The sequence below is a fragment of the Manacus candei genome, unplaced genomic scaffold, assembly GCF_025592945.1.
Source record: "Manacus candei isolate 608988 ecotype Guabito, Panama unplaced genomic scaffold, ASM2559294v1 h1tg000145l, whole genome shotgun sequence".
Taxonomy (NCBI): domain Eukaryota; kingdom Metazoa; phylum Chordata; class Aves; order Passeriformes; family Pipridae; genus Manacus; species Manacus candei.
In genome coordinates this window covers 47,565-70,098 of record NW_026138193.1, presented here as the reverse complement: position 1 = coordinate 70,098, position 22,534 = coordinate 47,565, and the positions used below count along the sequence as shown (strand labels likewise).

Sequence of the window (22,534 nt, the reverse complement as noted above, 5' to 3'; positions counted from 1 at the left end):
AAGAAAAGGGTGAGAAAGGCAGGAGGGGTGGGAAACGGCGGGAAGGGCGTGAGGTGGGAAGGGGCGGGAAGGGCGTGAGGGGCAGGAGGGGCGCGAGGCGGGAATGGCGGGAGGGGCGGGAGGGGCGGGAAAAGGCGGGAAGTTCGAAGCGGGCTCCGCGCACGCGCCGCAGAGAGCGGGCGGCGCCAATCGGTCTCCGCGCAGGCGCCGCGGGTGAGGGCAGCCGGCGCCGGGCGCGCTCCGCGCATGCGCGGGGCTGAGGGCGGGCGGCGCGTTCCCATCATGGCGGAGCCGCCGGAGGCAGCGGCGGGACCCGGCCTGGCCGCCCCTCCGTCCCCGTGGGCCCCGGGCGGGCCGGACGGGGAGGTGAGCGCTGCAGGGGCTCGGCCCGGCCGGGGGGAGCCGCGGGGCGGCCGCGTTTCCAGCCCCGTAACGGTTTTTCCCCTCAGCGCTGCCCCGGCGGAGCCCGCCCAGAGCCCGGAGGGGCCGCGGCAGGTAACGGGGTCAGAGGAGGGGGAAAGGAGGGGGCGCCGGCTCGGGGCCCGGGGTGGGAGTGCGGGGACGGGGTGGTTGGATGATGTAGGGGGCTGCGAAGTGGGGACCCCCCCCGGGGCCCCTCAGTGCTATTGCCCTCATCCCCTTCACTGTTGTTCCCTCATCCCCCCTCACCCCTGTTCCCTCATCCCCCTCACCCCGTCCCCTCCCCACGGTCCCCTCATCCCCCCTCACTCTCCTGCCCCTCCCAGTTAAAAATAAAAGCCCAAAGAACACGTTCCGCCCTCTGGACTCCTTGGGAAAACCCTTTCCTATCTCATAGAACCCTGGAAATCCCAAGTAGGAAGGGCCCCCACCAGCATCCCCAGTCACTTTCTACCCCTCTAATGTGCTGATTTTGCCTCTTTTCCCCTCAGATCCCGAGCCTGGAGCGAAGAAGGCGGGTGCTGAGCCCTTCCTGAAACCACCTGCTGGCCCCAAGCACCGCGGAACCCCCGGAGCATCCGCCAGGAAGAGACCCCTGGGCACCCCCGGGCTGAGGCTGAGCCCCCTCAGGAGCAGCCCCCGGAAGAAGGGGAGGAGCCCTGAGCAGGAGCAGAGCCTGAATTCCTTCAGTTTGTCCCCCCTGGTCGCCACCCCCCAGGGCAAACGTCGCTCCTGGCGCCGCTCCAGCCTCAAGGGCAGCAAGCGCCGCAAATCCCTGCCCCCCGTGCACCAGGACATCACTGGTGTGTGCCCACGGCCTCCTCAGGGCCTCACTGGGTTACCCCAAATTAAAACCTGCCTGTAGCCCCCTGGGAAGTGGCCTGGGAGGCCCAGGGATCTGAGGGTCTGAGATGCTGCACTGAAGCTTCTGTTCAGGAGGATTTTGCAGCTCCTGCCTTTTTATTCCCCAAGTCCTGATCCTTAAATGTGACTTTTCCTCTTTCTTTTCCCCCTTTTTCTTCCTTTCTTTTTCCTCATTTTCTCCTTTTCTTTTTCCCATTTTTCTCCCTTTCTTCTCCCCTTTTTTCTCCCTTTCTCTGTCTCCCTTTTCTCCCTCTCTTTCTCCCATTTTGCTCCCTTTCCCCTGCTCCTTCCATATCCTTCACCCCTCATTCCTGTCCAACAACAGCTTTTGGGAACTTCTGAGCTCATCCCAACCCTTTTCTGTGAATTTAATTATTCCTAACCAACTTTATTCTGATTTTTCAGAGCTAAGCAAATCCATCAGCCTGGACCTGCCTGAGAGCGAGCGTCTCTCCATGCTCATCCTCTCCTGTTTCCAGGTGTTTGTTTTTTTTTTTTAGTGATTTATTTTCCCTTTTTCTCCCCAAATGCACGTTGGGTTCACATCACTGGCTCCTCAAACAGGGGGGATTCCTTTCTCCTCCCACAAACTTCGTTATAAACGGGGATAAAAGCTGACTTCCCTTTGTTGGGAGATGGGGATAAAAGCTGACCTTCCCTATTTTCCTTGGATAAAACCTGTTTTCTCCCTTTTTTCCCCAGTTTACTGCCCAGAAGCTCGAGCAGGTCCTGAGGCAGAGGAAGGGATTCAGCCCTGAGGCTTTTGCTGCCAAGGGTGAGCCGGGACTGTTGCATCAGAAAGGGTCACTGCAGACTCAAAACCAGGGATTCTTCCCTGGGATCCCCTCACAGTTAGGATTATCTGACTCCTGGAAGGGGTGGGCGCCCCGAAAATTTGGGAATTAAGTTTTTTCAAGAGCAGGAAACGGAGCCACGAACGGAGGCGCCGAGACAGGCGGTGACCTCGGGGGTTTGGTTATTCCTTCCTTAATTCCTTAAAACCAATGGAATCAGGAGCTTGGAGTGGCTTCTGGGGAGGCTCAGGGCAGGGCCTGGGGGGTTCTGGCTGTCCTGGTTTTCCAGAGCGGAGTTTGATCCCGGTTCTTCCCTGGTTTCCCGCTCAGGGCAGGGCCTGGGGGGTTCTGGCTGTCCCGGTTTTCCAGAGTGGGGTTTGATCCCGGTTCTTCCCTGGTTTCCCCGCAGTGCAGGCGCTGTCGGCGGAGCTGGAGCGGTTGGTGCAGAGGCTGAACCAGGACGGGACCCTCCGGGACTGTGTGGAGGATCCTGAGGGGTGAGGGCTCGTCCTGGGGGCAGGGAGGATCCCGAGGGGTGAGGGCTCGTCCTGGGGGCAGGGAGGATCCCGAGGGGTGAGGGCTCGTCCTGGGGGCAGGGAGGATCCCGAGGAGTGAGGGCTCGTCCTGGGGGCAGGGAGGATCCCGAGGGGTGAGGGCTCGTCCTGGGGGCAGGGGCAGGTCGGATTTTGGGGAAAACCCCTTCATTAAAGGTTCCCCCAGCCCTGGCACAGGCCGAGCAGGGCCAGGGGTGGGAGTTGTGTCCCCCTGACATGGAGCCAACTCTCTCCCTGTGCTTCAGGAATCCCCTGGACTCGGCTCTGGATGAACCCGTGGCCCAGGTGAAGCAGCACATGGCCAGGTAAGGCACACCTGCCCCACAGAGGGGGGCATTTATTCCCAGGGGGATTCCAGGGGTGTTTTCTTGGGAGCGTAGAGGGAACCAGCCAAGACACACCTGGAGTGCAAAGGAACACCTGGGACACACCTGGAGTGCAAAGGAACACCTGGGACACACCTGGAGTGCAGAGGGCACACCTGGACACACCTGGGCACACACCTGGGCACACCTGGGGCACACCTGGATGCAGAGGGCACACCTGGACACACACCTGGTGCACACCTGGACACACCTGGTCACCCCTGTCCCCCCCATTCCTCCCTGTCCCCTGCAGGTTCTCTGCCGAGCGCCAGGCCTGGGACCAGCTCCTGCAGCAGCACCAGGACAGAGCCCAGGAGGCCGCCAGGTGAGGGGGGCTGCCCCCCCGGACACCAACCCCCCGATCTGGGCCATTTTGGGTCATTTTGGGCCCTTTTCACTCATCCCACCCCCGGGGGTCCCACAGGCTCCTGGAGACCCTCCGGGCCAACCCCGCCGGGCCCGCCCCGGCCCTGCCCAGCTCCCAGAGCGCCGTGCTGGGCTCCAAACCCGACTACTCCCACCTGCTCCGGGACCAGGGCCCCGTGCTGCGCTCCGTGGAGCTCGCGGTGAGTCCGGCCCTGCTTTTCTGGGGCGAAACCGCGCGGGTTTGGGTCCCTTTGGGCTCACCCGGGGGCCGGTGCCGGCGGTGTTTCCGCAGCTGGACGAGCTGTGCCAGGCAGGGACGCTCCTGACGGCCTTCAGCGAGGAGAGCCGGCGCTGCCTGCGGGGCCTCTCGGAGCGCCTCGGTAAGAGGGACCCCCGGGGCGGGCGGGGAGGCCGGGAACGGGGGGGTAACGGGGACTAACGGAGCTTTGGGGGGGTAACGGGGACTAACGGAGCTTTGGGGGGGTAACGGGGACTAACGGAGCTTTGGGGGGGTAACGGGGACTAACGGAGCTTTCCCACCCTGTCCAGGCTCCAGGACCTTCCGGCAGCTGGAGAACTCCCCGCTGTGCAGGCTCCTGGCTGCCCCGCCGCCGGAGGGCTGAGGGACCGCGGGGGGCACGCTGTGGGGGCCCCGGTAATAAAGTTGTGTAACCCTGGTAATAAAGTTGGGGGGCCCCGGTAATAAAGTTGGAGGTCCCCGGTAATAAAGTTGGGGGACTCCGGTAATAAAGTTGGGGGGCCCCGTTAATAAAGTTGGGGGACTCCGGTAATAAAGTTGGGGGTCCCCGGTAATAAAGTTTGTGTAACCCTGGTAATAAACTTTGGGGTCCGCGGTTGTTCCCGCTGTTTCGAGTCCCGCGCTTCCGCGTTTGTGGATCGCTCGCTGCTCATTGGGCGGCTCGCGTGTCAATCATAACCCTCGCCCAATCGCCGAAGTCGCTCATCGCCCTCAGCCAATCGCAGCCCGCCGGTGGCGGTGGGCGGGTCCCCGCGGCTCCGGTGCGGACGGGGCGCGATGGCGGCGGCGGCTCCGTCGCCGCTCACCGGGGTGGGCTGGGCCGCCGGGCCCGAGGCCGCCCCGCCGGGCTGGACCGCGGTACGGGGGCACGGGGAGGGCACGGCGGCCGCACGGAGCCCGTCCCGGTGCCGATGCGGTGCCGGTGACGCGCCCCGTGCCCGCAGATCACGGTGACGGCGGAGGGCGCGCCCGCCGTGGTGGGCAAAGGCTTCGGGCACCGCGGCGGAGGGTGGTACCTGTGTGTGCGCCCCGCGGCAGCGCAGGTAACGGGGGCACCGGGCACGGTCCGTGCCGGGGTCCCGTCCCGGTGGGTCCCGGGGGAGGAATCGGGATCGGGATCGGGGTGGGGAGGAGGGATCGGGTCCCGGCATCAGGACCGGGGGTGACGGAGGGGTCGGTTCCCGGTCCAAAACCGAGGTCCCGTCTCGTCCTGGCGGCTCCCGGGGGAGGGATCGGGAGCGGGACCAGAGGGGAAGGTTTGGGGCCAGGGGTCCGTCCCCGTTCCTGGTGCCCGGTCCCGATTTCCCGGAGTGGGTCCCGGATCCCGGTGCCCATCCCGGTTCCCGGTGCCCATCCCGGTGCCCCCCAGCCCCCGCCGTGCCCGGTGGTGACGGACGTGCTGGTGCTGAGCGAGCGGAGCCCGCAGCCCCCCGGCTACACCCGCGCCCCCGAGTTCCCTGAACCCCGTAAGTGCCCCCCCGAGAGTGACCCCACCCGGGGGCTTTTCCCCTGTGCCCCCCCCCCCCCCGGTGCCCTCCCGGTGCTGTGTCCCGTTTTCCCCCTCAGGAACCGGCGTTTCCCGGAGGAAAAGGCTCCTGGTGAAGCTGGAGCAGCCGAGCGGGGCCGCGGCGGTGCTGGAGCTGCAGCTCAGCTCCAAGGGCAAAGTCCTGCCCCTCTACACCAAAATCGGGTACGGGGGGGGGTCCCGCAGCCCCCGACCCCCCTTTCCCTGGTGTCCCGCCCTCCCCAACGCGGGAATTCGGGGGATTGTTTTCCAGGGAAATGGGGGGTTTCGCCATTTGGTGCAAGAAGGGGCCGGTGGGGCCCCGGCCCAGCCCCGGCCCGAGGCCACTCAGCACCGGGATGGAGCAGCTCTCGCTGCAGCCCCCCAGGTACGGCCATGGGGACCCCCCCAGTACAGCCACAGGGACCCCCAGTACAGCCCCCAGGTATGGCCACAGGAACCCCCATATACAGCCACGGGGACCCCCAGGGACCCCCTCATGGACCCACAGGTACAGCCACAGGGACCCCCTCACAGACCCCAGTACAGCCTCCCAGGTACCACCCTCAGGGACCCCCAATTCCAGTCCCCCAGTTACTCCCAGTACATCCCAATTCCATCCCCAGTTACTCCCAGTACATCCCAATTCCATCCCCAGTTACTCCCAGTACATCCCAGTTCCAGACCCAGTTACTCCCAGTACATCCCAGTTCCAGACCCAGTTACTCCCAGTACATCCCAGTTCCAGACCCAGTCACTCCCAGTACATCCCAGTTCCAACCCCCCCAGGTGTCCCCACCTGCCCCATCCCAGGACTGGGAATCAATCCCAGTGTCCATTCCCAAGGGTTGGAGCTCCTTCCCGAGCAATTAATTACCTAATTAATGACCCTAATTAATGACTCTCATCAAACCCCCAGGCCCCCCCCTCCATCCAGCACCAAAGGCCGCTCCCATCCCGAATCCCTGCCCGACCCCTCCGGGATCTACGGCCTCTCAGGTACAGCTTTTCCTCGGAATTCCGGGATTAAGGAACGATCCCTTAAAGAGGAGCCTGGGAATTGGCTCCCAGCTCCCTCCCTGTGCCTGGGGAAGGCTGGGATTTTTCCTGGAATTTTTTTCCTGGAATTTGGACGTCACTCTCGATGCCAAGTGTCCCCTTCCCTCCTCTTTTCCATGAATTGTGTGTTTTGGGAATTTGGAAAGGTTCTTTTCCCTCTCTTTTCCCAGCCATGGACGGAGTTCCCTTCGCCCTCCACCCCAAATTCGAGCCCAAGCTCAGCTCTGGCCCCGCTGTGAGTGTCCCTCCAGCCCTCATTTCATTAATTACCCCCCAATTAATAATCAATTACCCCTAATTAATAATCAGCCCCTAATTAATTAATATTTCCCCTCTTTTAATCCCATTAATGAACATTTCCCCCCCTTTTTTTAGCCAATTCTGGCTGACCTGACGGTGAAATCCCTCGCTGACATCGAGCAGGAGGTGACACCCCTGGAATTCTGGGAATACTGGGAATGCTGGGGGAGTGCTGGGAACACTGGGTGCATTCCCAAGGGTTCTCACTCCCCTTTTTTCCCGTGTTCCCAGTACAATTATGGATTTGTGGTGGAAAGGACGGCGGCGGCTCGGCTGCCCCCGGGCACCTGAGCCCTTCCAGGTGACATTCCAAAGGGAATTCCAGAGCCTTGGAGCTGCTCCAGGAGGAAATAAACGTGTTTCTCTACCTATCCAAGGATTCCTGGCATGGATTGGGAACACAGGGCGGCACCTGGGGAGGGTTTATCCCAGACTTTTAGCCCCCAGATCACCTTTTCCAGGGTGTTCCCAGGATTTTGGGATGTCCTTTCCCACCTCGCTTCGGGGCTCATTTATTCCCAGGTTTTCCATGGAATTTTCCAGCCCCAAACACTTTTCAAAACACCTCGATTTGAGTTTTTAGTTCCCAAATTCCCCAAATGTTTCCTGGAGATTTGAGGGTTTTCCTTTAAATTTGAGGGGATCTCCTTGAAAATTTGAGGATTTTTTTTTCCATGAAAATTTAAGGTATTTCCTTGAAAATTTGTGGATCTTCCATCAAAATTCGAGGATTTTCCTTGAAAACTTCCCCCACATCCCCCCCCCCAAAGAAATTTCCCAGCACGTCCTGGAAAAAAGAACAAACCACCTCCAAGCTGCGGCCGTTTCCTTTCCCAGAGGTGGATTTGGGGGCGGAAAACCCGCGCCGGGAACGCCGGGGATGGGAGGGCAGGACACGGCTCTGGAGTCGGGAATTCCCCTCAGGAAGGCACTTGGAGCTTGGAGCTCCCCAGCAGGAACTGCAGGATCCGATCCACAGACAAGGCGAGCAGGAAGTCGGCCAGGAGGACCTGGGAGATCACGAGCTTGAACTGCGGAGAGAGCGGAATTCGGGATGGGATGGGAGGGAAGAGAGAGGGGAAACACCCCCTGGAATCCTGGGGGAGAGGGGAAACACCCCCTGGAATCCTGGGGGAGTGGGGAAACACCCCCTGGAATCCTGGGATGGGAAGGGAGAGGGAAACACCCTCTGGAATCCTGGGGGAGGGGAGAAACACCCTCTGGAATCCTGGGATGGGAAGGGAGAGGGGAAACACCCCCTGGAATCCTGGGATGGGAAGGGACCCCAGAGCCCAGCCCATCCTGCCCCATTCCATGGGCAGACCCTCCAGATCCACCTGGCCATGGGAGGTGTCCCTGCCCAGGGACTGGGATGAGCTTCCAGGTCCCTTCCCACCCAAACCATTCCAGGATTTTCACCCACAACACCCCCAGATCCTCCTTCCTGGGGCTCCTTCTCCATCCACCCTCTTCCCAGCCTGGATTTGGGCTTGGAATTGCCCCTGATCCCGGTGCAGCCCCTGCCCTCGGTCCTGTGGAATCCCATGAAATTCCCACCTCTCCACAACCCCTGGGATGGCACCTGGATGAACCACCCCTTCGATTCCCCCTTTCCCAGGAATTCCCGAAAATTCCCTTTCCCAGGAATTCCCCAAACTGCCCAAATCCCACGGGATGCTCCCAAACCCCCTCCCTTTCCCCCGGGATCCCGTCGTGTCCCATCCCTTCCAACGCCACCACCATTCCCGATCCAAATCCCTCCGGGGGCCGTTTTCCCTCGGGAACGGCCCCGGAATTCCGGGGTTACCTCGGTGGGGATCTCCACGAGCCCGAACTGCTCGTTGAACTCCGGGGAGGAGCCCGAGAGGAGCCCCACGATGGCCATTCCCGACAGGACGATGCTCCAGAGCAGGGGCTTGTTCTCCTGGAGACTCTCCATGAAGGGATGGCCCTGGGAGACAGGGAATGGCTTGGGATGGGGCACTGGGAGGGACTGGGAGGGATGAGAGGGAATGGGGGGAATGGGAGGGAATAGAGGGAATGGGGGGAATGGAGGGAATGGGAGGGAATGGGGGGAATGGGGGGGGATGAGAAGGAATGGGGGGAATGGGGGGGGAATGGGGGGAATGGAGGGAATGGGAGGGAATGGGGGGAATGGGAGGGAATGGGGGGAATGGGGGGGGGATGAGAAGGAATGGGGGGAATGGGGGGGAATGGGGGGAATGGAGGGAATGGGAGGGAATGGGGTGAATGGAGGGAATGGGAGGGAATGGGGGGAATGGGGGGAATGGAGGGAATGGGAGGGAATGGGAGGGAATGGGGGGAATGGAGGGAATGGGAGGGAATGGGGGGAATGGAGGGAATGGGAAGGAATGGGGGGAATGGGAGGGAATGGGAAGGAATGGGGGGAATGGGAGGGAATGGGGGGAATGGGACACTGGAAAAGGTTCCCAAGGGAGCTCAAGGAGGGCTGGGCTGAGGATTTCAGGGATTTTGGGATTCCTGAGCAGGGAATGGGGTGGGATGGCGGATCCCGGGGGCTGATCCCGAGGGATGTTCCCTGGATCTCCGGGCACCTTGTAGTTGATGGCGAAGGTGACCATCTGCATGGCCATGGACAGGATGTACACGGTGCTGTTCACCAGGCTCGGCTCGAATTCCTTGCTCAGATCCACGAATTCCTCCTCCCTGCAGCGGGAAAACACCCCAGGAATGCGGATGAGGAATGACCTCTGGAATCCCCCTGGTCCCACTTTTCCTGGGGAACAAAGCAGGTTGTCCCCAGCAGGTGTTGGAGGAACAGGGAAGCACCAGGGTCAGAATTCCCTGTGTCCCGTCCCTCCATCCCTTGTCCCGAGTCCCTCTCCAGCTCTCCTGGAGCCCCTGGAATGTGCTGGAAGCTCTCCCTGGATCCTTCTCCAGGGGAACATTCCCAGACCCGCAGCACATTCCCACTGCTCCCTCTCTCCCCGCTCCTGCCCAGCAGGAATTGGGGATGACTGGGGTTTTTTGGGAATGGGGGCTCACCTGGGCTCGCTCCGGGCCTGGAATTCCCAGCAGGAATTGGGGATGACTGGGGTTTTTTGGGAATGGGGGCTCACCTGGGCTCGCTCCGGGCCTGGAATTCCCGGCAGGAATTGGGGATGACCGGGGTTTTTTGGGAATGGGGGCTCACCTGGGCTCGCTCCAGGCCTGGAATTCCCGGCAGGAATTGGGGATGACCGGGGTTTTTTGGGAATGGGGGCTCACCTGGGCTCGCTCCGGGCCTGGAATTCGCAGCAGGAATTGGGGATGACCGGGGTTTTTTGGGAATGGGGGCTCACCTGGGCTCGCTCCGGGCCTGGGCCCCCCGGTACAGGAAGACGAGGCTCAGGAAGTGCACCAGGAACTGCAGCAGCACCGTCAGCACCGTGTACAGGTTGAAGATGTTGGGAAGGGGCCTCTCCTTGGAAAGGGTCTTCAAAGGCTGGGAATGGGGGGAAAAAACAGGGAGCGGGGTGGGCTGGGATGCCTTGGGAAGGCTCCAGATCCCAGTGGTGTCCGTGGGCTGCAGGAATTCCACTGTGGCTGCAGGAATTCCCCCTCGGGAGCACAATCCCAAGGTTGGGGGCAACCTGGCCCATGGAATGTGCCCCTGGAGGCAGCACGGGCTGGGATTTAAGGTCCCTTCCTGCCCAAACCATTCCAGGATTCCCTAATTCCATGATTTCAAGGAACAGCCTCAGTGGAACCATTTTTTCCTACACTGCCCTTTCCCACCAGTCGGGATCACAGGGGGCTTCCCCAGGCAAGGACTGGGCCTCGGGAGCATCCCAAATCCAAGGGAACGCTAATTCCCACCCCTGTAGGATCAGGGACTGGGAATCTACCACAAAAAACGGGATGTTCTGGGGGAGAAAGGCCCCTTTTCCTTCAGTTCTGGCGGGACGGGCACGGGCCGAGCGGAATTCCCGCGGAATTCCCGGCGCTCACCTTGGAGCGGGAAATGAAGAGGAAGCAGCCGGCCAGGAGCAGCCCCTGGAGCGTGGCCTGGAAGTCGCTGAACTTGACGCCCTCGAGGTAGAGGACGCTCTGGCTGTAGGCCAGGATGAGGGCGTTCAGCGCCAGGATCTTGAACATCTGCAGCGTCGTCACCAGCGTGCAGCGGCCCTGCTTGATCACGTGGCAGACTGGGGAAAAACAGGGAAAAACGGGGATAAACACGAGGGAAACGGGGCTCGGGGCTCGGTCCTGCCCTAAAGGGGGGGCCTGAGGGGATTCAGGCCCGGCCCAGAAGTCCCACGTGGGGGTTGGTCCATGGAAAATGGCGGGGAAGGCCTGGATTCCCACACAAAATGGCGGGGAAGGCCTGGATTCCCACACAAAATGGCGGGGAAGGCCTGGATTCCCACACAAAATGGCGGGAAAGCCTCAGGTTCCCACACAAAATGGCGGCGAAGGCCTAGATTCCCACACAAAATAGGGGGGAAGGCCTGGATTCCCACACAAAATGGGAAAGGCTTGGATTCCCACATAAAATGGGAAAGGCCTGGATTCCCACACAAAGTGGGAAAGGCCTGGATTCCCACACAAAATGGCGGCAAAGCCTTGGATCTGGGGCTGTTTCTCCCCATCCCAACCCTCTCCCCTGGGATATTCCCAGCCTGGAGCTGGGGCTGTTTCTCCCCATCCCAGCCCTCTCTCCCGGCTCATTCCCGGGTTATTCCTGGCCGTTCCCGGCACTCACTGCACTGGATGGAGGAGAGTTTGGAGGTGAAGGGGGCGGCAATGCTGGCGTCTCCCAGTTTCACCACCGGAGCTCGTTCCTCCTCCAGGTCCTTCAGCACTTGGCTGAGCCGCTCCTGAGGGGCAGGAAAAGCGGGATGTGAATTCCCAGAACGGTCCCGTGCCGTCCCTGCTCCATGGATGGGGGAATGGAGGGAAAAGCTGCTCCTTTCCCACCCAAATCCACGGGGAAAAGGGAGGCAGTCTGGGCTCTGCCTGGGCTGAGGAGTTTTAAGGTGCCTCCCAAGCAGAATTCCACGATCTGCTCCCTGTTTTCCCTGTACTTATGGCTGGGATCACATCCCAGCTCCAGGAGTGCCAGAGGAGGACTCAAAAGCCTGGATAACCCCCCTGGAATCATACCCTGTGGATGGCCAGCTGCTCCTCCCGCTGGGACAGGACCCTGTGCTTGGCTCCCCGGGACGTGGGCCTCACATTCCCGACTCCTGCCGCCGGAATTCCGGCTCTCCCGTCCCCGGGGCCGTCTCGGGGTCGCTTCTTCCGCTCAGGAATCCTCTCGGGAGCGTTTGCCAGCAGGGCCACTCCTGGAAAAGGGGGGAAAACAGGGAAAAAAGGGCCGTAAATCCCTTGGGTTTTCCACACGGTCGGTGGCTGCAACTGGAGCAGGGAATTGAGGAGGGATTTCAGGGAGGAAAAGTAGGGGGAATGAGGGAACTGGGGAGGGATTTTAGGGACAAAAAAGTAGGGAGAATCAGGGAATTCAGGGAAAAAACCCAGGAGAATCCTCCTACAAAAAGCGTTTGGAGCCGATTCCTGCTGGCGTGCGATTCCAGGAGCAGAGAAATCCCTCTGTATCTGAATTCCTGTGGATTCCCAGCCCTGGCACTCTGGAAAACCCCGGGAGTCTGGGGCAATCCCGGGAATTCTCACCCACATCCGCGTGTTTCAGGGCCCCCACGTCGTTGGTGCCGTCCCCGCACATGAGGGTGGAGAAGCCGAGGCTCTTCAGGGTGGTGATCACGAATTCCTGGTGGGAAAAGGCCCAAACGTTGGGAATTCAGAGCTGGAAAGGGGCTCAGGGATCTTTAGGATCACGTGGGACATCCGGAGCCTCACACCCAGGCTCCTAAAAGCTCCAAAGTTTGGGAATTCAGAGCTGGAACGGGCTCAGGATTGTTCAGGGTGACAGCAGGGACACCCTGAGCATCATCCCTATACTCCAAAAGCTCTGGATTTTGGGAATTCAGAGCTGGAACGGGCTCAGGGTTCTTTAGGACAACAACAGGGACACCCTGAGCCTCATCCCCATACTCCAAAAGCTCTGGATTTTGGGAATTCAGAGCTGGAACGGGCTCAGGGCTCTTTAGGACAACAACAGGGACACCCTGAGCCTCCCTCACAGACTCCAGATTTTGGGAATTCCGAGCTGGAATGGGCTCAGGACTCTCCAGGATCACAACGGGGACACCCTGCTTTTCCATCCACAGCCCCAAACGCTGGGAATTCCCCGGGATAACCCCTCCCACCCCCCTCACCTTCTGCTTGGGCACGACCCTGGCGAAGACGCGGATGTGCGGGATGAGCCGGAGCAGCCGCTCCCGGTTCCCGCTCCGGAGGTGCTCCAGGCCCTCCCCGGTCACGCACAGGTCGAAGGGCTCCGTCAGCTCCCGCTGGCATTCCGGGAACGCCGGGAGCACCACGGCCCCGTCCCGCGATTCCCACTGCCACGGGGAGCCTGCGGGAACAGGGAGCAGCCTTGGGATCAGCCGGAGCGGCGGGAGCGCCCCGGCCCCTCCCAGGCCCCAGCGCTGGGAAAAGCGGGAATTCCGGGTTGTTTGGGGGTTGATTGGGTGGGGTTGGGTCTTTTTTTTTTGGGTGGGTTTTTGTGGTTTTTTTGGGTCTTATTTTGGGGGCTTTTGGTGGGTTTTTGGGCTTATTCTGGTGCGTTCGGGGTTTTTTACTGTGGGGTTTTCTGTGGGTTTTGCCCCTATTTTGGTGTTATTTGGGCTTTATTTTGGAGATATTTGGGGCTCACTTCGGAATTAGTTTGGCCTTATATTGAAGATATTTTGGCCTGATTTTGGAGTTACTTTGAGCCTGATTTTGGAGTTATTCTGACCCTATTTTGGAGATATTTTGGCCAGATTTTGGAGTTATTTTGACCCTGTTTTGGAGCCATTTCGGCCCCTTCCCCCCGGCCCATCCCAAATCCCGTTCCAGGCACCTTTGGAAGCCGGAGGCTGCAGGATGAGGGTCTTTTCCTTCTGCAGGAAGTGCAGCTCCCTGGCCACGTGGCAGGCGGTCAGGGGGTTGTCCCCCGTGATCATCACCACCTGAGGGACAGGGCAGAGGGAATTCTGGGAATTCCAGAGGCACCAACAAAATTCCTGCCTGGAGCGGGTGCAGGTCCCAACCCCCCCGAGGTGCAGCCCCCCAGGGAAGGGCCTTGTCCCATTATCCCACCCCAAAACCAACCCCACATCCACAGCATTTCCCTCTTTTCCCCCTTTTCCCTCACTCCAGGGGCTCCCAATCCCCTGGAAGTGGCACCTGGGACAGGTTCAGTGGTGCCCATGGAATGGTTGGGCTCCACGACCTCCCAGGGCTTTTCCCACCCGACCAGCCCCCTTTTCCCTGGAATTCTGCCCGTCCTCACGTGGTGGGAAGCGTTCTGGATCTCCCTGATGACGGATTTGGAGTCGGCTTTGAGGGGACACGAGACCACGATGAATCCCACAAACCTCAGGTCACATTCCAAGGTTTCCCTCTTCATCTCCCGCACCTGCCAAGGGAAGAACCGTTTGGAACACCTGGGAACAGCACCTGGCTTTTCCAACAGGTGATTCCCTGAAGTTAAACGACCCCCTGGGAACGCCAGAGAACCCCTGGAATGGCTCCAGCTGCTCAAAAAAGGCTTTTTTTGGCACAAGAAGCTCCTCATTCCCAATTAAAACCAGGCCAAGGAATTCCATGCCAAACCTCTCCAGGTGTTCCAAGGAAAGACCTGATCCTGCTTCATGAGCAGGAAACCAGGAATCCCACAGGGAACACGGATCCACAACACCCCAAAACTCACAGCTGGGGGGAGGTTTTCCCAGAAAATCCCGATTTTATCAGCAGATTTGGGTGCCCACATCCCCAAAAAAAGTCCCTCTCTTCCCAGCCCTGCTCCCAGCAACCCCATTTCCCTGGATGTGAAGGCTGGGAAGGATCCAGGTACCTGCTGGTGGGTGAGGTGTCCCAGCTCCTTGTAGCCCAGGGCCAGGACCCGAGCGCCCTCGTGGGAGATCTCCCGGTGCACGGAGTGGTAGTTGCTGGGACACTGGGATAACTGGGAAAAAGGAGGGAAAAACACGGGATTCAGGGAGTTTCCGAGGGAATCCAGGAGCAGATTTGAGCTTTTTGTGGAAAAAGGGGGGAAAACAGGAGAAAAGAGACTCTGGGATTGTCACCTGTCCTTCCCACAAACTCTGGGACAAGTCCCTCATCCCGTCCTTCCCAAAAACTCTGGGATTAGTCACTCGCCCTTCCCACAAAATTTGGGACAAGTCCCCATCCTTTCCTTCCCACAAACTCTGGGATGAATCCCTGCCCATCCCACAAACTCTGGGATGAATCCCTGCCCATCCCACAAACTCTGGGATGAATCCCTGCCCATCCCACAAACTCTGGGATGAATCCCTGCCCATCCCACAAACTCTGGGATGACCCCCTGCCCATCCCACAGACTCTGGGATGATCCCCTGCCCATCCCACAAACTCCGGGATGATCCCCCGCCCACCCCAAACCCTCTGTTCCCACCCCCCCTGTCCCTCCCTTCCCACCCAACCCTCCATCCCTCAGGAATTCCGACTCCACCTCCTCTCCCGCCCCCTCCCTCGCCCCCCCCCCGCCCCGGTGGGGGTGGAATTCCGCGTGTTTTTCCCGGGAATGCCTCACCATGGGCCGCAGGGTCTCGGGCGCGCCCTTGACGGCGGCGACGAAGGCGAGCTGGGCGCCGGGGCCGCGCTCGTAGGAGGCCAGGACCGACATCCGCTTCAGGGCACTGGAGAAATGAAAGCGCTGGTGAATTTTCATCCCCGGAGTTTTTAGACTCCTTGGGAAAACTTTCTCATCTGGAAACAAAGAGATCGGGAAATCCTGAAAGGGGTTTTTTTTTTTTGTGGAGGGGGGGGGAGGAAAAAAAAAGGGAATTATAAAAAAAAAAAACCCCAGGCAAAAATAAAAGGTCCCACCCCGGGGGGAAGGAGGGAGGGATCTGGGGGAGTTTGGGGGGAATTTGAGCAAAATTCAGGATAATTCTGGAATTCAGAGGAAATTGGGGGAATTCAGGTGGAACTCGGGGTAATTCACGTGGAATTCAAGACACTTTGGGGGGAATTCAGGATAATTCATGTGGAATTCAGGGCAGTTTGGGGGGAATTCAGGTGGGACTCAGGACAATTCAGGTGGAATTCAGATGGAATTCAGGGGAATTTGGGTGGAATCCAGGTGGAATTCAGGGGAATTCAGGATACTTCCAGTGGAATTCAGAGGGGATTCAGGGGAATTCGGGCGGAATTCAGGCAGAATCCAGGACAATTCAGATGGAATTCAGGGGAATTTGGGGGGAATTCAGGTGGAATTCAGGGGGATTCAGTGGGATTGGGGTGGAATTCAGGCCATGGGATGTGTCCCTGCCCTTGGATGGGGACGATCCTTAAGGTCCCTTCCCAGCCAGCCCATCCCAGCCCCCCCGGGCTCGGATTTCCCTGGAATTGGGTTTACCTTTGGTCAGGGTCCAGTCCACGGCCAGGAGCATGGCCTTCTCCAGAGGGTCTCCCACCAGCGTCCCGTCCTCCAGCTGCACCAGGGAGTGGCAGGTGGCGATGGCCCGGTGGGTCTCCACGGGAATGTCGGACACGGGAGTCACCTCCTTCCCGTCCCTACGGAATAACGGGGCAACAGACCCGCTCTGGGACACCCTGGAACCATTCCCGGCTCGGAATTCCCGCTCCCACCCAGTGGGGAGCGAAGGCCATGGGACAGTGGGGCTGGTTCAGTGGGAATTCGGGCCAGATCCCGGGATTTTGGCCGGTTCTACCAAGGAAACTCGGGGAATTGGCACATCAAAGGGCAGATCCAAAGGATCTGGGAGGCTCCAAGCGCTGGGAATTCTGGCAGCGGGACGGGAAGGGCGGGATGGGCCGCAGGGAAGAGCTCGGCAGCCTCAGAATCCCCGGGAATTCCCAGCAGATCCCCGCTCCCCAAATCCCCAGGGACGTTCCCGAGGAATTCCCGCGTGGAAATCCGGGAATGGGGGCTCCCAGGACCCACCTGAGCCCGGCCACCCCCCGCACCACCAGGTGGTCGCTGGTCAAGGTCCCGGTTTTGTCGAAGCAACAAACTTGGACTTTCCCAGCGAAGGGGATCCGGAAAGGCTCCGTGCAGTAAACGTCTGGAGAGGGAAAACAGGGAATTTGGGTGGGAATCCATTCCCTCCCCGCCCTCCCAGCCAAGGACTCCTTCCCAAAATCCACCTCAATCCCCCTTTTCCAGGGGGAAGCCATTCCCTGTGTCCCAGCCCTTCTCCCAAGCCCCTCTCCCGCTCTCCTGGAGCCCCTGGAATGTGCTGGAAGCTCTCCCTGGATCCCTCCCTGCTCCAGGGGAACATTCCCAGCTCTCCCAGCCTGTCCCCGGAGCACAATCCTGGAATGCTGGGGTGGGAATGTTGGGAGTGGGGACTCACAGAGCTTGGCCAGGGCGATGAGGGAGGTGTTCCCTGCTCCAGGGGAACGTTCCCAGCTCTCCCAGCCTGTGCCTGGAGCACAATCCTGGAATGCTGGGGTGGGAATGTTGGGAGTGGGGACTCACAGAGCTTGGCCAGGGCGATGAGGGAGGTGTTCACGGCCAGGGAGAGCTCGATGGGCAGCTCCGGGGGCACCACGGACGTCAGGATCAGGGCACACTCCAGGAACAGCCGGTAGTGGTTCCGCCGCGGATCCTTCGTGCCTGCGGGATGGGGATGGATCAGCTGGGAATGGGATTGGATCCGATCGGGATGGGATGGGATCCGCTTGGAATGGGATTGGATCCGCTCGGGATGGGATCAGATCGGCTCGGGATGGGATTGGATCGGCTCCACATCCCAGGGGAACAGGGAGCGGATCCCGCCCGGGAAGGATCCCGAGATCCAGGGTGGGCTCCTGAGGTGGAGCTCCAGAGAAGGTGGATCCAGGAGTAATTCCCTGGGATTGGCACCCGCCCTTCCCAAAAACTCCGGGAGAAGGCGCCTGTCCTTCCTGAAAACTCTGGGAAAAGTCCCTGTCCTGTCCTTCCTAAAAACTTTGGGAATGTCATTTGTCCTTCCCACAAACTTTGGGATTTGTCCTTCCCACAAACTTTGGGATTTGTCCTTCCCACAAACTCCGGGACTCCTCCTTCCCAAACCCTCAGGACAAGCCCCCCCCACACCTTCCCTGACCCTTTGGGAATTCCACCAGGACGGGGGACAATCCCAAGCCCTTGGGGAGCCTTCCCAGCACATTCCCTGTGCATTCCCTGCACATTCCCAGCACATTCCCAGTGCATTCCCACCCTCGATCCAGACGTAGGCAGCGGCGGCGATGGCGAAGACGAGGAGGAAGAGGATGAAGATGAAGGTCTCCAGGTTATTGGCCGTCACCCTCTTCACTCCAAACAGGATCGTCCGGAGCAGCTTTCCCTGGGAACGAGAGCCTTCAGTGCCAGGGCTTCGAAGGGATCCCACAGAATTCCTTAAAAACCCTTCCTCTTCCCAACCTCACTCCAAACCAGTTCCTCTCCCAGCCGGACCCGGAATTCCCGTTCCCAGCTCACCTGGGAGGTGTTGAATCCCGTCCTCAGGGCGTAGGCGACGCATCCGTTATCCACGGCTGCGGGAAGGGGGCAGGAAACCCGGAGTGAATCCCCCCAGGGTGACTCCAGCCCGGAGTGAATCCCCCCAGGGTCATTCCAGCCCAGAGTGAATCCCCCCAGGGTCACTCCAATCCGGAGTGAATCCCCCCAGGGTCACTCCAATCCGGAGTGAATCCCCCCAGGGTCACTCCAGGGTCATTCCAGCCCGGAGTGAATCCCCCCAGGGTCATTCCAGTCTGGGGTGAATCCCCCCAGGGTCATTCCAGCCTGGAGTGAATCCCCCCAGGGTCATTCCAGCCTGGAGTGAATCCCCCCAGGGTCATTCCAGCCTGGAGTGAATCCCCCCAGGGTCATTCCAGCCCGGAGTGAATCCCCCCAGGGTCACTCCAGGGTCATTCCAGCCCAGAGTGAATCCCCCCAGGGTCATTCCAGCCCGGAGTGAATCCCTCCAGGGTCACTCCAGGGTCCCTCCAGCCCGGGAGCACCCGGAGCTCCCCCCCCATCACCCCCCAGGGGCTCATTTAGCTCCCCCCGCTCATTAACCAGGCCGTTAATTAGTGCCAGCAGCCCGCCCCCCCAATCCCAGCGGATCCCGCGGGAATTGCCGGCATTCCCAGCGGGAATGGGGCCGGGGACGCACGTTTGAGCCCCGAGGAGGCCTTTTGGGGCGGGATGTGCTGCACCACCCGCGTGCCCCCGAAGATGACGTGGAGCCGGGAGTCGCCCTCCATGTCCAGCACGTGCTCCGGGCTCAGGTCCTCCACCGGCTCCTGGAACAGGGAACACACAGGGAATGGGCCCTGGGATGAGCCCAGGGAAACGGGAATGGGCCCTGGGATGAGCCCAGGGAACAAACAGGGAATGGGCCCTGGGATGAGCCCAGGGAAACAGGGAATGGGCCCTGGGATGAGCCCAGGGAAACAGGGAATGGGCCCTGGGATGAGCCCAGGGAACAAACAGGGAATGGGCCCTGGGATGAGCCCAGGGAAATGGGAATGGGCCCTGGGATGAGCCCAGGGAAACAGGGAATGGGCCCTGGGATGAGCCCAGGGAAACAGGGAATGCCCAGGGCTGGATGCTGGGGGGGGCACGGGAAGGGAACGGGATCCGGGAAGGGGACGGGATCGCGCCAGGGAGGGCAGGGCTGGGGGGCTTCCTCTTCCCAAGGAATTCCATGGAATAATAACAACAATAATAATAACAATAATAATAAAAATAAATTCCATACTTCTTAAGTCTCCCACTGGCACAAAAAGCAGGAAAAACGAGGGGTTTTCCCTGATTTTTGACCATTTTATCTGATAAATTTTGATTCTTTTCCCTGATTCCTGTGGGTTCTCCCCAATTCCTGTGGGTTCTCCCCAGTTCCTGAGGGTTCTCCCCAGCTCCTGAGGGTTCTCCCCAGCTCCTGAGGGTTCTCCCTGCCCTGTCCCATCCCCATCCCCATCCCACCTTCATCTGGGGCACGGACTCCCCGGTCAGCATTGCCTCGTCCACGATGCAGCGGCCCCGCAGCAGCAGAACATCACAGGGCACCAGATTGTCCTGGGGGGAACGGCCTGGCCCAAAAACACCCAAATCAGCCCCAAAAATAACGGAAAAGAGCCCTCCCTGGGACCGTCTGCCACCTCGGGGGAAAATCCCAGGGGAAAATCCATGGAAAAGCAACGAAAATCAAGGAAAAATCAATTCAAAAGCAATTAAAAATCAATTAAAAAGCAACTAAAATCAATGAAAAATCATTCGAAAACCAGTTACAATCAATGAGAAATCAATTAAAATAAATTAAAATCGATTAAAAGCAACTAAAAATCAGCTAAAATCAATGAAAAATAAATCAAAAATCAGTTAAAGTCAATTAAAAATTAATTCAAAAGGAATTAAAATTAATTAAAAATCAATTAAAAATGAATTAAAATTAATGAAAAATCAACTGAAAATCAACAAGAAACAATTAAAAATAAACTGAAAATCAATTAAAGTCAATTGAAAATCAATTAAAATCAACTGAAAAATCGACTTAAAAATCAGTTGAAAACCAATTAAAATCAATTCAAAAATCAACTTAAAAATCATTTGAAAAATTAATTAAAACCAATTAAAAATCCTTTGGAAATGGGAATTAAGAGATTCCAGCCCAAGGATTTCCCTCCTGGCTCCTCGGAAAAGGGAATTTAACCCAAGACTCCAGGAGATCCCGCCCTGGAAATGGGAATTAAAATCCCCCAGAGGCACCCGTGGGATGTTTTACCCCGACCCAACCCATCCCAGCCCCCGGGAAGGCCGGGAATGCCCCGGATTCCTGGGAATGAGCCCCGGTACCGATGGACAGGATGTCCCCCGGGATGATCTCGTCGCTGGAGATCGGGCGCCACTTGCGGTTCCTGTACACCTGCAACGCCCCAAAAAGGGGTGTTTTAGCCACAGAAACGGGGGACCAGGAGGGAAATCCCCCACATTCCCGGATTCACCTGGATCATGTAGGGCTTGTTGCCCATCTTGCGGATCTCCGACATGTTCCGCAGCTGCTGCTGCACCAGCGAGGCCTCGAAGGCCACGAGCATGGACAGGGTGAAGACACTGTAGTACCAGTACTCGTCCAGGCACCACAGCCCCACGCAGAACACCTGGAACAGCCCAGGATTCCTTAAAATCTGGGATTCAGCTTGGCTCATTCGGGATCATTCAAGTGTTTCACCGGGGGAAACTGGAAAGGCAGGGAACCTCCCTCCCACAAACACCCGGGGGTCAGGAACTGTCCCCACACCACAGCCCCACCCAGAACACCTGGAACAGCCCAGGATTCCTTAAATTCTGGGATTCAGCTTGGCTTAGTTGGGATAATTCCTGGGTTTCACTGGGGGAAACTGGAAAGGCAGGGAATCTCCCTCCCACAAACAGCCGGGGGGTCAGGAGTGACCCCCACACCACAGTCCCACCCAGAACACCTGGAGGGACAGGAGTGATCCCAATCCAGCCCAGAATTCCTTAAAATCCAGGATTTATCTTTGCTTATCCAGGATAATTTCAGTATTTCATGAGGGAAATCTCCTTCCCAGAAACACCCAAGGGGTCAGGAACTGTTTGTCCCAAACCCATCCCAGAATTCCTTAAATTTTAGGAATCATCTGTGGGGACAGGAATGATCCCAATCCAGGCCAGAGTTCCTTAAATTCCAAGAATTATTGCTGTTTGTTCAGGATAATTTCACTGTTTCACTCTGGGAAGTTGGAAAGGCAAGAAATCTCCCTCCCAGAAACACCTGAAGGGTCAGGAATTGTTTGTCCCAATCCATGCCAGGATTCCTTAAATTCCAGGAATTTCTAGGGACTTGAAATGGGAATTTTAAGGAATCATCTTGTTTAAAGAATTCCAGAAAGCTGGAAAAACCCCAGGACAAAAGGGTCACTCCCAGGAATAAATCCATATCAAGGCCTAATCCAGCAGATATTCCTGATTCCTGGAATCTTCCCAGCTCATTCCTGGCTTTCAATCCATAAATGCTCCTGTTTTTTTAGCAGAAATAGGGAATTTCCCCCCCTTTCTGTCTCCACACTTTACCTGGAAGACGAAGAAGGGAGCTGTGGCTCTTTCCTTGAACAATTCCAAGAATTCTGGCACCACCATCTCAGCCCTGGGAAGGAAATCCAGGAAATCCATCCTTGTTTCCCTGAGCATTCCAAGATTTCAGCAAAATGCCATCCCAAAAAAACCACTTCCAGAGGAAAATCTCCTGGTTTTTAATTACTCTGAGTCAATTCCTTCCTCTTCCCAGTTTTATTCCTTTTTCTTCCCAATCCTGTTTCTTCCCCTTCCCAATCTACATTCCCAACGTTATTCCTTCCTCTCCCCAATCCTTATTTATTTCTCTTCCCAACCTTATTCCTCAAATCCAGCCGTTCTCTGTCCTAAAAGGAATCTGAAGGGAACCCTGGGAATGACTAAAATTCCAGCTCCAGGACTAAAACTCCGGTTTGATCCCAGTTTTTCCTGCCAAACGGGGATATTTTGGCTCCCCCAAAAAAACCCCCCTGGAAAACTCACTTATTGGTGCCATATTTCTTCTCTGCTGCCCGGATTTCCTTGTCCTCCTGGTAGCCTCTGGAATTCTGGTAGTAGCTGAGGGGATATTCCACCGGGAAGGCCACAGGCAGGAACTGCCTCTTCCCGTTGGTTTCGTAGGAATACTTGATCTTCTGGAATTCAAAGGAAAGAGCCTCCTCCCCGTCCTCACCCTGGGAAAGGGGGGAAAGGATAAAATAATGGAACATTATCCAGGTACAAAATCATCCCACACAAACCTCCACCCCCGGGGATGATTCACCTCCAAGAGGGCAGAATTCCCAGATTCATTCCCAAAATCCCAACCTGGTCCTGCTGGTGGAAACACCCCCCTCCAGTCGGACCCATCCCAGCCGATTTTTTGCTAATTAACGTGATTAAAACT

At 58.3% G+C, this 22,534-nt stretch overlaps 3 protein-coding genes across 3 annotated transcripts in view; 2 read left to right on the top strand and 1 right to left on the bottom strand.

Annotated features, from left to right (window-relative positions):
• Nucleotides 1-216: 216 nt before the first annotated feature.
• Nucleotides 217-4,219, top strand: DSN1 (DSN1 component of MIS12 kinetochore complex). The gene is made up of 11 exons (XM_051771841.1): nt 217-366; nt 450-495; nt 912-1,223; nt 1,690-1,763; nt 1,987-2,059; nt 2,488-2,575; nt 2,878-2,937; nt 3,251-3,322; nt 3,422-3,563; nt 3,656-3,743; nt 3,913-4,219. Exons 1-11 carry the CDS (start codon nt 247-249, stop codon nt 3,984-3,986), a joined length of 1,149 nt encoding a protein of 382 aa, XP_051627801.1. The 5' UTR covers nt 217-246; the 3' UTR covers nt 3,987-4,219.
• Nucleotides 4,220-4,352: 133 nt separating this feature from the next.
• On the top strand, nt 4,353-6,856 carry MVB12A (multivesicular body subunit 12A). Its single transcript, XM_051771847.1, has 9 exons — nt 4,353-4,480; nt 4,567-4,665; nt 4,992-5,088; nt 5,189-5,312; nt 5,401-5,514; nt 6,046-6,125; nt 6,356-6,420; nt 6,561-6,611; nt 6,717-6,856. Exons 1-9 carry the CDS (start codon nt 4,400-4,402, stop codon nt 6,774-6,776), a joined length of 771 nt encoding a protein of 256 aa, XP_051627807.1. The 5' UTR covers nt 4,353-4,399; the 3' UTR covers nt 6,777-6,856.
• Nucleotides 6,502-22,534, bottom strand: part of ATP13A1 (ATPase 13A1) — a 17,134-nt gene continuing 1,101 nt past the window's right edge. The window contains exons 3-26 of the mRNA XM_051771840.1: nt 22,132-22,322; nt 21,649-21,721; nt 20,559-20,714; nt 20,410-20,479; nt 19,540-19,646; nt 18,728-18,857; nt 18,049-18,104; nt 17,788-17,914; nt 17,065-17,202; nt 16,528-16,648; nt 15,979-16,136; nt 15,151-15,326; nt 14,431-14,541; nt 13,867-13,992; nt 13,435-13,543; nt 12,746-12,945; nt 12,141-12,237; nt 11,613-11,794; nt 11,212-11,326; nt 10,458-10,654; nt 9,809-9,951; nt 9,062-9,173; nt 8,293-8,436; nt 6,502-7,516 (exon numbers count right to left, since the gene is read on the bottom strand). Of these exons, the coding sequence (XP_051627800.1) occupies nt 7,406-7,516; nt 8,293-8,436; nt 9,062-9,173; nt 9,809-9,951; nt 10,458-10,654; nt 11,212-11,326; nt 11,613-11,794; nt 12,141-12,237; nt 12,746-12,945; nt 13,435-13,543; nt 13,867-13,992; nt 14,431-14,541; nt 15,151-15,326; nt 15,979-16,136; nt 16,528-16,648; nt 17,065-17,202; nt 17,788-17,914; nt 18,049-18,104; nt 18,728-18,857; nt 19,540-19,646; nt 20,410-20,479; nt 20,559-20,714; nt 21,649-21,721; nt 22,132-22,322 (3,150 nt within the window). The 3' untranslated portion in view covers nt 6,502-7,405. The remainder of the gene's footprint in view (nt 7,517-8,292; nt 8,437-9,061; nt 9,174-9,808; nt 9,952-10,457; nt 10,655-11,211; nt 11,327-11,612; nt 11,795-12,140; nt 12,238-12,745; nt 12,946-13,434; nt 13,544-13,866; nt 13,993-14,430; nt 14,542-15,150; nt 15,327-15,978; nt 16,137-16,527; nt 16,649-17,064; nt 17,203-17,787; nt 17,915-18,048; nt 18,105-18,727; nt 18,858-19,539; nt 19,647-20,409; nt 20,480-20,558; nt 20,715-21,648; nt 21,722-22,131; nt 22,323-22,534) is intronic.